Source organism: Ammospiza nelsoni, chromosome 10 (genome assembly GCF_027579445.1).
Source record: "Ammospiza nelsoni isolate bAmmNel1 chromosome 10, bAmmNel1.pri, whole genome shotgun sequence".
Taxonomy (NCBI): domain Eukaryota; kingdom Metazoa; phylum Chordata; class Aves; order Passeriformes; family Passerellidae; genus Ammospiza; species Ammospiza nelsoni.
In genome coordinates this window covers 11,968,338-11,984,701 of record NC_080642.1, presented here as the reverse complement: position 1 = coordinate 11,984,701, position 16,364 = coordinate 11,968,338, and the positions used below count along the sequence as shown (strand labels likewise).

At 38.7% G+C, this 16,364-nt stretch overlaps 1 protein-coding gene across 4 annotated transcripts in view; it reads right to left on the bottom strand.

The window, feature by feature from the left end:
- Positions 1-9,535: 9,535 nt before the first annotated feature.
- OPA1 (OPA1 mitochondrial dynamin like GTPase) overlaps positions 9,536-16,364 on the bottom strand; it is a 49,381-nt gene continuing 42,552 nt past the window's right edge. For all 4 annotated transcript variants that reach the window (XM_059478869.1, XM_059478871.1, XM_059478870.1 and 1 more), the window contains 2 exons: positions 11,979-12,056; positions 9,536-11,454 (listed from right to left, as the gene is read on the bottom strand). In XM_059478869.1, the coding sequence (XP_059334852.1) occupies positions 11,992-12,056 (65 nt within the window). In that variant the 3' untranslated portion in view covers positions 9,536-11,454; positions 11,979-11,991. The remainder of the gene's footprint in view (positions 11,455-11,978; positions 12,057-16,364) is intronic.

The window sequence follows — 16,364 nt, the reverse complement described above, 5'->3', positions numbered from 1 at the left end:
AACTAAAAATTTGCCTTTTTGGGGTTAAGACACAGTTTTGGATAATTTTGAAGAATGCATTTGAAGACCACAGTTTCTGCTGGTGCAGAGTTAATAAACTGACCCCAGTGCATAGGGAACTCCCAGGCTGTCACACACATATGCAGTTTTCAAGGCAGGCACAACCAAACTGTGAAATAAATAGACAAGTATTTTAAATGGCAATATAAAATATTCTTGCCTTTGTTTAATACAGAGCCAGGTCCATCTGCAGAGGAATGGGGGTTTGTTGTTACCATGTCATAAATCCAACTCCACAGCCTCTGCAGGATGGAGAGCTGCTGCCAGCTGTACTTGGCCTGATGAGCTCCTGCTGGGAGGGAACCTGGAAGATGCTGCCTCACACAGAATCCAACTTATCCATCAGAAGGCTGCCATTCCCCTTCCCACATGTTTTTACTGAGGTGCCAGGCTGTCCTTTCCCCCTCTGCTTCCTTCACCCAAACAGCCCACAAGCTCTGGCTGAGCCTTTCTGGGAGCTGCTTCCTTCAGAAGGGAAGCCAGTCTCTGCAAGTGAGTTGTCTCATTCCTTGCATAGAGTGCATATAGATGAATGCCATCTAAAAGGAAAAATCACATGAGCTGAGTGTATTGTATAAAAATGAGCTTTAAACCTGTGAAAAACTCAGACACCAGAAGTGGGTGGCAGCTGGGAAATCAGTTTCTGCTGTATTAAGCTTTGGCTGGCTCAGCCACAACAGCAGCCACTTCTGCCATCCACACTCACAGGTGACACAAAAATACTGCAGCTTTAGGGGATGGTCAGGCTCATCTCTCTCCTAGGGCTGATGGCTGCTTCCTTTGTCTACTTCACAGCTATTGCTGGGAAAAAAAACAAAGTACTTGCTTTTGCAAAAGCAAGAAACAGGTTTGACTTCTCCCTCCTGGCTGGGATTTCAGTCAGGGCAGCACAGTGAAGGCCTTGTTCTCCCCTGAAAGTTCAAGACAGTTTTGTTTAAGGGAAATAGAGGCTTCACCAGCTGCTTTTTGGTAAAAGGAGCCTTAAAGACAATAGGTGAATCATACCCAAAAGCAGTCACTTGACATCAGCCACAAAAGCTTCCAGCCTCATGACCAACGAGCCTCTGAACTAATATGGGAAGAATTACGATGGCATTTTCCTGGAGCGTGCAGCTTTGTCTCTCCCTTTTGCTGGGAGCACAATCACAATCCCATCTCTCATTCCCTTCAGCTCTGAGTGTCCCAAGACAAGTCTGAAATGCACAATGGTCACAGGACTTGTCCAATCTCAGCACCTGGTACTGAAATCCATGCTGGCCTCTTTCTATTTTCTAGGGCCTTAAATTTCTTTTTAGCATGTGACTGCATTAACCTCAAAGGCAAAGCTATTGTTTTTTTTCTGAGGCAGAAAGGAAAAGGAAGCACCAGTAGTTCAACACAAAAAGGCAACAAACAGCATATGCTGTTGTTATCTGTGTCTCCATCAAGGATAAAAAAGGTTGTGGATTAATATTTTATACTTCTGTGGAGGGGACCAATCCTCCAAGCTGGTGGGCACCAGTCTAGAGCAGCAGGATCCAAATGGCTGTAAATGCTCTTTCTTGAGCATTTCTTTCTCCATTCACTGTTTGGAGCAGTGCTTAGCTCAGGTAACAGGATGCTTGTGATGGAATTTTTTCAACTCCATTTTGGCTCATTAGTCTTTTGTTTCTCCTAACATGCTCTCCTGGAAAAGAAAGAATTGACAATGGACTTGCAACATAGCATTTCCTTTCCAGTGGAATTAGTCTTAACTGTACCAATCCAGAGTGATTTTTTTCTGTCAAGTATTATTTCTCAGACTCCTGTAGCCTAGTCTGGGCTCCCCAATGTAGACCTGCAACATAATAAGGGAGGGTGGTACAGACAGCTTTCAAAAAGAGAAAAGAGCTCCTTCAACAGCAGTCATGCTGTCATCCTCCAGTGTTTTCAGGAAGAGAGTGGATTGTTTCAATATCAGTTTGAAGTAACCATGGTAGAGACAGATGTTTGGTTTTAGAGAGCAGGCAGTAAGTTTATATTGTCAGAGCAAACACTTGGGACTCTAGAGCACAACATCCCGTGTTGTTTACCAAGTGTGTTATGTCAGAATCAGATGTGAAGATGCACTTCATGGTAACAAAGGAGGACAATGCTTTTATCCTGCAATTGTCAACAGTATTACAGTGCCGAAGACTTTAGTTCAATATTTGCCAAGCAGTAAAATGAGCAACGCCTGTCAGTTTGTTGACCTAGATGCATCAGTTACTAGAAAAACTATATTGAGCAGACAGCAGTTCAGTTTCAATTGTTGGGGACCAAATTCCAGCCATAGAATTAAGTGCTATTAGTTACATTCAGATTAACAGAAAGAACTGTTGATGTATTGCTTGGATGCTGTCACAGGGACACAACAAACAAACACCCTTTTGATGAGACACTCTGAAAGCAAGTTTGTAACAACAGTTTTGTCAGAACCAGGCACTGCAGCTCCTGCAGACTGAAATTCCAAGAGGGATTAAAAATGATGTAACCATCATTCCTGGAAAGGCTAAAAACTTTTAAAAAGATGTTACCTTTGCCTTGTTGCAGAATAATCACTCTGGCTTCATGGACAGATGTCCTGCAAGAATTAGGCTACAGCAAATGTTGGCATGAGGGTACATTTTTACCAAACCATAATTCTGCAATCACCTGCCTCAGCACAGGCAGAAAGGCTTGAGCTGACTATCTGTCCCTGCTGGGAAGGCTGATGGGCCTGGAAAAGTGCCTGCCCTTGTCATATATCACAGCACATATAGGGAGGATTGGTACTCCAATTTCACCCAGCCCTGGAAAAGTGGCACAGGCCTGAGGCTGACAGCAGCCTAAATGTCCTGTGCTTGCATTCACCGCAGCACCTCCCACTGCCAAACCACTGATCTATAGCTGCAATCCTTGTACAGGAGAGTCACAAACCAGCAGAATGGGCTGGCACATTCCTGCAGAGATAAAGCAAGCAACAACACTTAGTTAGAGCAAAGATCTAGCATGGTGTCCTCTGTTTACTGCAGGCACTGTTTCAGGCTTCAAAGGGATGACAACACTTAGACTCCAGCTAAAGACCTGACAATCATCCCTACCCCATCAGGCTGAACATGCAACTTCATGCCTGCAGGTAAAAGCTGTCAGAATCAGGACAGGATCAGCATTTATGAGAATCCCTCTTCACCTACATCACAGTGAGACAATTTTACAAAACCTTCATTGATGTAATCTGCTATAGACTATGCCCTTGTGCTGCATTGCAGAAAAGCTGGCAAAACACTTTTGCCCATCTTGCCCAAGGAATCTCCCTTTCACAGAGCATCCCCTGCCCCTCACTGGCCTGGAACAGTGTCCTGCATCAACCCCATGCTGCAGCTTCTTCCAACTGCATGGACTCCACACGAGGGTGTTTGCTGACTAGCAAGCACACAAAAACAGGCATGACAAATAGCCAGTATATTAAAGGCAGAGGCCCACAGTTGGCTCCAACCCGTGCTTTTCTGAGACAATGCACATATGTCACAGAGATTCCTCTCCAGCTTATCCAAGCTCTCAGAAAGGCTTTTCACTAAGTTTAAAAGAGGCCTTGGATGCTAAGATACCATTCTGCTTTCTTAAGTAATGTCACAAGACTTCTGGTTTGACCACACAGTTGCTTTTTAGAAATGAAAAGGAGATTCCGTGCTTCTGCTAGGGACAAGTGGCAAAACCACTGCAATCTTTTTTTATAAAGAATGGAGGTGAAAAAAAGAGGAGGAAAAAAAGGATCAGGAACTGAGTTCAGTCACTCTGGGAACTCAGCCTTTATGTACTGTTTACCAAAAGGATGAGCTGGGGAAAGGGGTGAGGGGCAATAGTGTGCATTAGGTCTCACCTGCTGATTCTCAGGAGTCATGAATATTCTCATAATCCCCATCTCTTGGCCCAACAGGCTACAGGCCTTTTCATCACAGAGCTTGATTTCAGTGAGGATCTGGGAGTTGCTCTAAGCTTCAGCAAGTGCTATAATATTCCCTTGTTTCCACATGAAAACAGCCTCTTGCCATGAACCACTCTCCAATGTTTCTTCTCTGTTACTTATCTACAAGTGGCATTTGTCTTTCAGGCTGGATTAGATAAATTCTGGTTTGGGCTAGGCACAGATCAGTCAGCAAGTCACGATTTCTGAGGCACTCAGCATGTTTTTTCCTTGCATAATTATGCATATGTAATATAGATGTTGAGATAGAGGTATATTTATAAAATGTGATACATGTCTGTAGCTAAAACCAAGACATTAAAAATAAAACTGAAAAGGGACATGAGCAGCAGTAGACAGAGAAATTTTACCTTATATTTTCGAGGCAGATTATTGCAAGCATCTCATCTGACATGCAGCACCTCACAGGCCAGAGAATATCACCTGGTGAAGGTGTAATTTTCATGCCCATAGGATAGAGAAGGACAGGGGAGGAGGTTGTGCTGGCAAGGAAAGCAAACAGGGTATGCAAAAACATCCAACAAAGCAGAGTCCAGAAATGAACCTCACCAGATAACCTATGGCTAGCTGTACTTCCATAAGCTTTATGGAATCCTAATTTTCAGGCACTAGCCAGTGGAAAATTATTTTCTTTTTCTGACAAGGGATGTGTTATTTCCTCCAGCTGAGGGGATGGACTTTGCATAAAGTGATATGAGGGAAAAAAAGGACTTTTAAAAAGGGAAGCTCTTATTCTCCTTATAGCAATAGTTTCCAGTGGTAACAAGTCTTGGGTCATAAAAGAAACATTTAATAGCTTAAAAGCTGCTGTCTTGCAAAAAGATCTAATTGATCAGAACTTCCAGATAAAAACTAATCTTCTGGCCATTGGTGAGAGCAGTTATTATAAGAACAAGAGAGATAACATTGTCTTCCTGGTTATTGTTGGAAGATTTTAAAAAATAGTTATTTATATGTATTCTTGAAGGGCCTTATAAAGATAATATTCCTGCTGGTCTTGCTTGTGAGATAGTAAGGATGGCCTACACAAAGCTATACATATGCAGTACTGGAATCTTGTGAAAGTGTTAAATGTTTTAGCAAGGAATCCAGGCAGTGGGGCAGCAAAGCTTTTATCCATTTGGATAAAAAATTTAGTCCATAATTAGTCCCAAATTACAAAATAGTTTGCACATGCAAATAACTTTTAGTTTAGGTGGGTTGAGATTACAACTGTTCGATGAACTCATCACCCCCCAATATACAAACATAGCACAGAGAAATCACAAATGAAACATGAGCAGAGTTTGTTTTGGGGATGCCACAAATCTGCGCAGGATGTGGAAGTTTGCTTTTCAAACTTAGTATTACTTAGTCCATAACATGTCATTGTTATTAGTCTATAACTGTATGCAGAAAATATGTTAATATGCATAGGCATTGCTGTGATAGGTAACATCCCTTATGCTTGCACTCAGGCTACAGTCTACCAACAGAAAACCATTAGTGTCTACATTTTTTAAGGCAATATGGGGTATGACCATCCCCATTCATCTCCTTTATGTCTCTGTCTTTTGTATCAACTCTGAGGCCTGATGTTCTTACAGATTTGTCCCAATTTCTGTTTTGGCTTGTGGAACCTTTAGGAAAGGATACCTGCCCCACAAAGTGTTGGGCTCAAATGACAAACAGGCCTGTCACCACCTCTGTGCTGGCCTGGGCAGGTGGGGACTTGAACTGGACACTTCAGGCACTGCAAATTTACTGTGTGCAATGAAGACTTGGAGAGAGCAGTATTTTTGCAGGGCCAGAAGCTGTACTTCAATGATCCTTGTGGATCCCTTCCAACTCAGGAAAGACTATGATTCTATAATTTGTGCTCTCTTTGAGACCTTTGGAATCCATTACTCAGGAGGTATGAACTGTTTCTCCAAACCTCATGGCACTGACAGTGCAGAGGGCATATTTATGACTCTGCAGGACAGCTGTAGTGGTATTCCCACCTCATGGTTTGTTACTGCTCACATTCCTCTGGTCTTCTTTCTACAAAAGTATCTTCAAGGATGCAGAGCTCAGACAACTCTGGTGTAAAAAGTCTCATTGCACCCAAGATTCAGTCCTGGCATGCAGGAAGGCTTTGCCTTCCTTATCATCAAAGATCAATCCCTTAAACAAACCTGGTGCTCTTCAAGAAGTGCTGTGCCAATTTCAGACATCAGTCTGAAATACTCCTCTGAAAGCCACTGGTGTTTGGTGTGTGCTGTAGTCAGCTTTTGCCTCAGCCTCACCTCCTGCCCAGCTAAAACACATAACACTGAGCTGCTCAAAGGTCATTCTTTGTTTGCTTCTTGACTGCTCTTAAGACAGATGTTCCAAGGCACGACAGAGGATATAAACACGTGCACACTGGGGAAAAAAAAGGTGTCCAGGTGTTTAAGCAATGCCAAATGTGAAAGAATTCCAATTCACTGCCTTCTCCTTTAATCTGACAATTCCAAGGGACCGAGCACGTCAAGACTTGTACCCAGAGCACTTTCCGCTCGGGTGAGTTCAGACAAGGTCTGCATTAACTCCCCAACCTGCGAGAAAATTATTTGAAACAAAAGGTTCAGATATGTCCTTTTCCCTCCAACAAGCCTGGAAACAAATGGTACAGGAACAAGGTCAGAAAGGAATCATCCGCCTACCATACCCCTGAATTCATTTACCTACCTCAGAGCCCATTCAAGGAGAGGGGTGGGATAGGGAACAAGGAATGATATAAAGCGGAATGAAGCTCTGGGGTCGCTCGCTACATTACAAGATTTGACAGGCCTTTGCCAGCCTTCAGCTTCTTTGTGTCTTTCACATAATAGAGAAACACAAACTGAGCAGCCTGTGATCTGGGGGTTGCACTATTAGACAGAGCAAACCCTTTGCAAATGCTAATAGTATTGTAGCATCCTGTCAGGCAGCAACACAAAAAAGGATGTTGATTTTCACATGAACCAGAACAGACTCATTGTAAAGAAGGCTGCAATGAATGTTCCATCTCTAAACATCAAAAGCTACAGGCAATTGGCTTGTGGACATGAGGCAAACTGCTCCCAATGTTCCTAAATATAGGGGGCATACCGCTACCTTAATACTTATTTCATGAGGCTGGCAAAGAGAGGGCAGTTCCTTGAAACAGAAGTGAAAATGGTTTTCAGTTATGATTTCTGTAGTGAAATAATATCTAGATCTAAAGAGGCTTTTGTTGTGCAATTTACTGTTTTTCGGCAGTCTGGAAGAGATGATCCTTTATGAAACGTGAGTGTGCAGATTCAGTCCAAGGTAGAGCTTCTGTCACTTCCAAATTGTAATGCTGGTTCTAATAGAGCACAAACATGCTTGTCCTTTGCAGTTCTAAGGATGTGGCAGCTGTCAGTCCTGTCCAGTAATGCTCACTTAGGTGTTTCCTGAAAAGGGTCTCTAAAATGGATGTAATACTCAAGCTTCTATTCTAAAACTTATTATAAAAGACCCTTTTAATTCAAACTTCACATATTCCCCTGTACTAATAATGGTATAAGGCAAGGTGTTATTGCACCACACTGACTAACCTTCAAAAAGTTTCTTTTTGTCCTTTGGGTGAAAAACCTGAACAAAGCTCACTTTGCTGCTTGTCACTACAAAGGATAGTTTACAAAGCAATATTAAAGTCATATTGGGAAATCATCACTGCTCTGGAAGTCCTCTTGGAGCCTACAGACTGCCAAGAGCAGCAAATAAACAGTCTTCTATCAGTGTTCTGCAACACAAACACACAAGCATTTGCAGCTATGTGCAATGAACTGCTTTTCAGCAGATAGGACTAGAAATATTTCTGGAATTGGCACTGGAACAGCACCTAAAGCCAGTCCCAAGAAACTTGAGTCAATTTCAGAAATGTTTCCAGAACAATTTGTGAATTTGGCTCTAGGACTGTTTCATCAGTACCTTCAGAACTACTCCCTCAGTCACTAGTAGTCAAAACTAAAATAATGTCTCTGACTTTCAGCACTTCTTACAGAACAGCCTGGATAATTTCACCTCCTGATGTGCTGAAGCACTGAGGTGATGGCAGATGCAAGCAAGATTTGTATACACAGAAATTTGCATGGGTTTTCCATTCCAGCACCACAGTATAAACAATCATTACAATCTCTATGCCATTTCAGCTTCTTCCCATCCTTTCTACATAGTACTTTATACTAAAAAATTCCTGGCAACAGATACATCCTGTGAAAGCTTTTTGATAACAGCCATCTAGAACTCATAGCACTTGTAAAAATACAGCTTTAGGAGTTACCTGTCTTGCAAAGGTTTTATAATACATGTAATTTATCTTACTGAATAAAAAGTAGCAAGTGATTGATCACGGTCTATAAAGATTACTGCAGGGGAAGATGGATTACTGGACTAATTAAAAAATAGAACAGGATCCAAGAACTTTAGACTGACATTTAAAAAGAAAAAGGTTCCTGGGATATGGTAAATCACTAAGATGGCAAGTTTTTTCAGACAGAAATCCCCATATTTCGACATTTCGAATTATGAAATCTCTTGCATCTTTTTAAATACAATTGTTAAGAATTACTAAGCTACATTAAGTTACATGAAAATTCACAAAACCTTTAGCCTTGGAACTACATCATAACTCAGCTTATGTCCAAAATACACTCAGCAAAGAACCAGATTCATGTGGCTTTGATGATGAAAGAGCATACCAGTGTGTGAAATAACCAAGAACTTCATTGATGTATTTACCCTCTATGTTTGGTTTTTACACTTCTAAACATTTCCAAAATATTAATTTCTCTCATAGTCTGATAACTTAGGATGAGGTTACTAGTAACCACTGAGAAGGAGTAATTTCTGACATTTGAAAAGACATTATTTGTATCATTTTTTAAAAAAAGTGTCATAATACCTCTTGGCCATTTGTATTTAAACCTTGACTTGTAAATGGTTCATTTTATAAAGACCAGAAATAACTTAGAATATCTACATGATAGTAATGAACATGCTTTGGAAATGAAATATCTATTTACGGAACATCAACAATATTTACATTTCATGATTCTCCTCCCTAAACTCAAAAAGATACAGAAATTTCAGATTAGTCATTGCTCCTTACAATGAATTGCTGTCTCCAGAATCTGAAGGCAGCCTATGAAACACAGAAAAATATTGTGAACTTGTGCAAACCAGTTTGGAATAACATACTTTCCAGTACCACATGAATTTTAGGCAGTTCAAATAATTGTGTTTTCTGCCTCAATACTGTTGTAATATTCACCAAATTCTTCTTATGCTGGTTGATATAAGATCTTTGTCTAAATGTATTACATAAATGGTACATTAATTTATATAGCAAAGATAAGAGTAGGTACAGTCACCACTGACCTGGTGCTGATCCAGCTCTTCTCAATCAGACAATTTGATATCATTAACACATACTGGTATCATTAATGTACACTTGTTCACAACTTAACCAACGAGAAAAAGAAAGTCAAAGTGACTTCTCAGTTAGGTGCAATAACACCGTGTTCAAACCTCACATTTTATTATTCCTTCAGTTACATTTTTATTCAATAAATACCTAGTTTCCATGGAATACATCATGCTAAGTCTTAGATGAGCAGCACAGAGAAGTTGGAACTAAACCCATAGGAACATCACACTAAAAGAAATGAGCATTGGGCCACTGGATGCGATATTTTGCAACATTTACATTACACAGAAGTTTCAAACAGTGATCTCTAGGTAAATGCAAAAGTTTTTGTTTGTTTCTTTGTTTGGTTTTTTTTTTTTACAAAGTACAGACTTCTTTCACTTGCTATACACAAAGGTGTCTGCCTTCAAAGTTGGGCAAACTCACGTTTCTGAAGTTATCTTCAGAGGATGGTCATGACAAAAGCCATTTTTTCATTTTTCAGTTCTTAAACACTCATTTTCAGGAATTAATTTTGAACAGAAAATCTCCAAACATTCAGTTAGATCATCCTGAAATAGTTAAACTTTCAACATAATTTTAAGCTCTATGTTAGCTTTTTGTCCACATGGCTGAGTATTTTATGTCCAAACATTTGGGGAACATCTTTCCAAACTTTGTATTGTTTCCTCTTAGAGCAAACCAAAAGGTATCTGTTGGAAAACATTCAGATTCCTCTCTTTTCATTTCTACATATCAAAATCAATTGTCTTTTCAAAAGGGAAAATAAATCCATGTCAGTTTTTCAATGTACATAATCAGATAACTGCAACACAAACTGTTTCAGGCCGAACACCTTCTTCCACACAAGTATTCAGAAGTGTATCCAGATCATTTGTGGCAAAGTGTGGGGAAAGAAATGTGGTGGTGATTAACCACCAGGCACCTATGACAGAGAGCTTATATCATGCTTAAATCTGTCTGAAGTAACATTTCTATGGCAAAACAGAAAGGCAATTTTCAGTACCTTACTAATTTTACTGAATGATAGACATCACGTGGTTGTGGAAGGACCTTGTGCATGACATTCTTATAGAAGTGATTTTGGTCTTACAGTAGCTATTAGTAAAAATTAATTAATTAATTTTTTCCTTTTTTTTAAGGAGAAGTTGGAATTGTACATTCTTTTTACATTTCACACCTATTCCATCAGGTTACTCTGCACCTATGGTGAAGGGAGGAGTTAACAAGGAAATCTGAGTCTGTGCAATCCCAGAAATGAAATGTAATTGGCTGACATTCAAAAGTAACAACATATATCAGGAAAGAACAGGTAAAAGGACCAGCTGCTGACATTATTTCCTGAGCCTAAACCTTTTAAGGTGTCATTGAATAGCAGTCTGTGCTTTCAGGTGAAAGAACTACAAGAATTGTTTGGCTGACATCTCTAAATAGTTTAGGAGTTTAACAAAATCCACCACTTCCTCTCAGGATGTCAATACAATGCTTTTAAATCTGTACCACAGTGATCAGCAAATGCTTCAACACAGAGCATAACAGATACAAATGGCATTACTTATAAGGGCATTTTAATGTACATACAAATACTAAAATGTTATGTCAAACTCCCAGCATCATCTGCAGGCAAGAAAATGACAACAGATAAAATCATTTTATGAATCTGATCCAGCTCTACCATACAAGACATATACTAAAAATAACAAGCTTTTTTCCACTTTCAGGAAAAAAAATCCTTAAATGTACAACTTCAGCAAGCTCCCAAGCTATCTCATTAATACACAAATCAGATTCTTCTGTGCATGTAGCTTCAAAAATTAAACAAGCAGGTGGATTTTAACTGAACTTCTCAAGCCCATGAGACATTATTTTCTTTCTCCTTCAGCATTTCAGGATGCTCCCCAAAAGATAGGAAAGAGAATGGGACACAAAAGCCATTTCAATTCAGTCTTTGTGCATGGTATCCTGGAGAAGTTTGCATTCTTGTGTAAAGTTGCTGTTGAAACAGAATGACAATTATTTTAAAATATGTACAAATGTATGACAGCACTTGAGCTTATGGATTTGAGAATTAATAGAAATGAGATTTGGAAATTACTTGTATGAAAATATTTTTGCTAACGATATACAGTGTCTTTAAGAAAAACAAAAGAACAAAAATGCTTCCATAGAAAAGTGTTCCACTAATGTTGATTCCAGCTAGTTATGGAATAAAATTCTCGTAATACAAATAAAAATATTGAACTAAGAGCAATCAAATAGCCTACAATGATTCACAATACTCAAATAACTGGTCAGTAATTGTATTTTTACGAAGTTTCATATCTGCTTGTAGTGTAAAAACAGCAAGCATCATTCTGCAGATTACAAGCAAGAAGCAGCAGCAGCCAGAGAATGGAATAAAACAAATAGGAATTTTCACAAAGTCTGTATGAAAACATGCATTCAAATGAGATGGATAATTTTATATAGAGCAATGAGATAACTGTATCAATCTCTTTATGATCAAAACATGATTACCTGCTTGAACAATCTACTTTTCTTGATGGAGGGCTTCTATGAAGGCTTCAAGCTTCTCCTGGATTTCCCGAACTTTTTCTGGTGGAAATAAAAGATCCCTGTTCAAATACCTATTACTATTAAGTGCCTGAGGACAGGCACCAAATGAAAAGAAAACCCACACAAAATCCATTAACAAAAACATGCAAACACAAACAAAAATTAATGCTGTCATCGATATTACCCTAAGCATTTTGTTTCTCAGTTACAGAGGTACACTTTTGTGCATCAGAAAAAAGGAAACCCTGTCCTGCTCTAAGAACTCCTACAGATATATTTTAAAATTATCCTGCTAATTTAATAATTCAAAAATTTCCTGAAGGAATCCAATACTAGAAATGTATTTCAAAAACCTGAAATTTCCCTCAGATCATGCACAGCAGAACTACTGTACACTTGTTATACACAGGGAGCTCTTTGGTTTTAAATAATGCCCACTAGCCCTTTCTTCTTGAACTAAATGTCCTCATTCTCCACAACAAGTGTAACAAACACCACTAATCATTCCACATAAAGTTGAAAGCTCATGCCCTTTCACCCAAGAGAATTTCAGGGATCCACATGTCAGTATTCAGGACACCTCCTCCAAAGGGCACGCACGATATTAATGTTTAAAACTTGCATTTTATTTTCTTGCATTTCAGTAGTAACCAGAGGGATGTGGGCAGAATCTCATTTTATACAAAAACTAAATCTAGGAGTTTACTTCCCTAACAAAACAAGATTTGACCACAACTACAAATAGTTACTAGGAATGAAAAGGCAAATATATTGCAAAAAATCCAAGAGTTTAGGCATTTTTCCACTCTTTTCTCAATTTCATACAACATTTGTCATCATATAACCTATTTGATTTATTAAATTGCTTATGAAGCAAGATTTAGAACACAGCTGGAATTCAAACCCTGTGAGATTTCCTGATTCTATCTCACCACATCCTCATTTGAAGCTCCTTCTGTGTGTGATTATAGGCATGAAAAACACACACTTCAGAAATATGAAGGAATGGGGGGAGAGCAATAGGACAGACAAAAATAAGTTAGATGAGCATAAACACAGACAAATATATTTTTCCAAGCTAAAAATACTATTGGATTAAAGCCATATGTTCCCTTGTCTGATATACAGGGTTTGAGCTTTTTTGAAAAAACTTTTATTTTTTCTCCTCTTTATCAATACCATATGTTATCAACTTTGCTGAGCTGAAGTAACAGCAAAACAAAACTAAAAATAAACCAATCAGCTTTAAATGGGATATGTAAGCAAAAGTAGAAAAAATTACTTCTAAAGAGAACACTAATGTAGATATGGGAACTGAAAGTTTGATCTAACAAGATGACAACCCCACAAACAAACATAAAATCCATTTGAGAGTAAGAGTAATAATAATAACAAGAACAACTCAACAAATCCCTACAGTCCTGTTCTAAGAGAAGTGGAGAATTTTAGTGAGCATTTGAAATAAAGTATGGAAAATAGCCTCCATGAGTATGAAGAGACCTCAAGCTTCTCTCTTTATCTTGCAGCTCTGAGGTGATGAAGGGTAAGCCTCTGACACTTTCAACACTTCAGCATGCCCTCCCCACTGGGGCTTATCTACAAACACAAGTACAGTGAAGCTGAATCACACTCAAGTCCTAGAGAAAACACCAAAGCAGCTTATTGAATTTCAGCTGATTTTTTTTCTCTTAAGGTACTTTGATATTAAATGAAGATTACAGCCAGTGTGAGGGCAAAAGCTCTACCTTGGCAATTAAGAAATAGTAGTAGCTGACTTTTACCAGGTTAAAAAAAATTAATTCTGATTCAGTTTAGCAGAACTTTTGAAAGCCATCAATGAAAAACAAAAGGTAGTCCCATGATCACTTACTGAGCACATTCAAAGTGTTTTCACTACTATCTTTTTAAATGAAAAAAAATGCATTGCATGCCAGTATATAAATATCTAGTGTATAGAAAATATTATTTCTATGGCATTAATTCAGGCAATTTCATTAATTAACTTAATTAGCTCAGCTTCCAATACTGTTGCTCTATGAATGTCTACAAAATCAGCCTTTCTAATAACATTTTACTATTTTGGACAGAAATAACTTATTTTTTGCCCACACTATGCTGCATGTGCTTTGACCAACCTGGAAGGTGCCCCTGACCCTAGCAGGGAAGTTGGAACGAGATGATCTTTACTGTCCCTTCCAACCCCAAATACTCTATAATGATTCTGGATTTACCAATTATTAATCTTGGACCCTGCTCTCCAAAATGAACAGCAGCTGCCTGTGGTAACTGGGAATGAGATCTCACAACTCAGGAGACTTCTTTATGTTGTACTTTCAGTGGTTTTCTGTGGCATCTTTTTTTCCTAATTGCAACATGTTTTCCCAAGTGTGTTCTTTGTATTGATCAAGCCATTAGACCCAGTGAAAGCAGGCAGATTTAGCAGTATTAAATGCAAGTATTTTCCTTTCTCAACCTCTTGCTAATGAAATATTCCAGCTCTGAAAATTAATAGCATCAGCAAAACCCTGTAATTATTATTTCACCCTTAAAAAAAGTTTTGTGCCAACAAATCTATTCTAATTTTCTGATTAAGGCATATTAAAATAACAAAATAGCAAATATGTATTCCACCAGAATATACTGAATCAGCTGTGTTTGCTCAGAGAACATGTATACTAAAATTGACTCCATACTATGAGCACTTTATTAATTTTTACACTGGGACTGAATTGAAATGATTACTTAACTGTAGTAATTATGAGGTCCTGAGGTAATTTAATACTTTGAAATAATATGCTGGCTATTCTTAAAAAAGAACAGTTACAATGAGTGCCAAATAGCTGCAATTATTCATGCCATGCCCTGTATTTTTAGCCATGGTAAAGCCTTTTGCAGCAGCAGATCCCAGGCAACCTGTAACACACTTCTGCAAGTCCATTCTGTAGCTCACAGAAGCAGTCTGCTGGACTGGTTCACTTTTGAAATAGGCTGAGGGCAGAGTAATGCATTTACACAACACTCAATAAATAGTAAATATAAATGCTTGGATAGAATTCTGATAGAGGAGTGCAAGTGCAGGCCCTGCAGTTGTGGGTAACTGTCCACAGTTTCATCAGCACCATGTGACTTTGTATGTGGAACAACTATTCATTCCCACAATTCAAGAATCAGATGTTATCCAGCTTCAGGGAAAGTGAAATGCACAAGCTCTGCACCCACAGTTGCAGGGTTTTGACTGACACTTAGATCAAGCTATTTATCATTTATACTTGTAAATTACAGTACATTCTGTTTTGAGGGAAGTTTATCAGCATGCCAAACACAGAAAAGCATCTGGGTTTCAGGTAAGAATACTCACTGCAGAATAGGGGTAGATTTAGAGACCTGTTGCTCTATGTCTTGTGATACTGTGTTTTTCCAAGGATAAGTAAACCATAGATTAAAAGCATTTAGCTTGCTAGCAAATTACTTCTGTAACTGGTTGAACTACCCAAGCTCTTTTATACAATGCTCCCATGTCACAAAGGGGACTTTAACAAAAGTGCTACACTTAGTACAAGGTATTATGTAAGTTTTAATACACATATTGCTTACAGTGGATTCTAGAAAGATGATGTGCTCTTTGCTAGCTCTAATGCAGACCTAAAGTTACAAATAAGCAATTCTTCCAGCACCTGTTAAACACTGATCAAAAATCAAATTAAATCAATGAAGAATAACTGTAACTAAACCCTTGTTTCCATCTTAGAACAGTAAAATCCAGAGGCCTAGGGGCCATGAATGGTTATTCTATTTCCCATTTACCCCATGTTTACCTAAAAGATAAGCTGGTTCATACATCAACTCATTATGCCTCTTGATCTGGTCATGAATATTCCCATAATCCTCCCTCCATATCCCATAAAACTTCACTGACAGAATGAGGAAATTCTTTATTCAGATGTCTCGAGATCCTCATTCATGCTCAGTCCCTCCTTATCTCCATATGAAATGATATTACTACCCGCTCATTTTCTTTTCATTAATCCTGTGATCCCAAATCTAAAAGGCTCAAAACCAGACTAATTGAACTGTAATGAGGATTTGGAATACACTGTGAATGCAGAAAGACACAGGCACAGATAGAGTTTGCTTTTCCTGCTATCACAGCCTGGCCAGAAGGGAACCCCACTGAAATATTCAGTCTTACAGGGAAGGTTTGCTTTCTGATTGCTGCCTGAGATACCAAGCTTAGCTAGCAATAAACAGTGCTAAAATGAAACAGCTGAAGCAACTTACAAGCAAATCTCCTAATGTAAGGCCAAATAATCCCAAATAAGAAACACAAATTACAAAAGCAAAGTATAT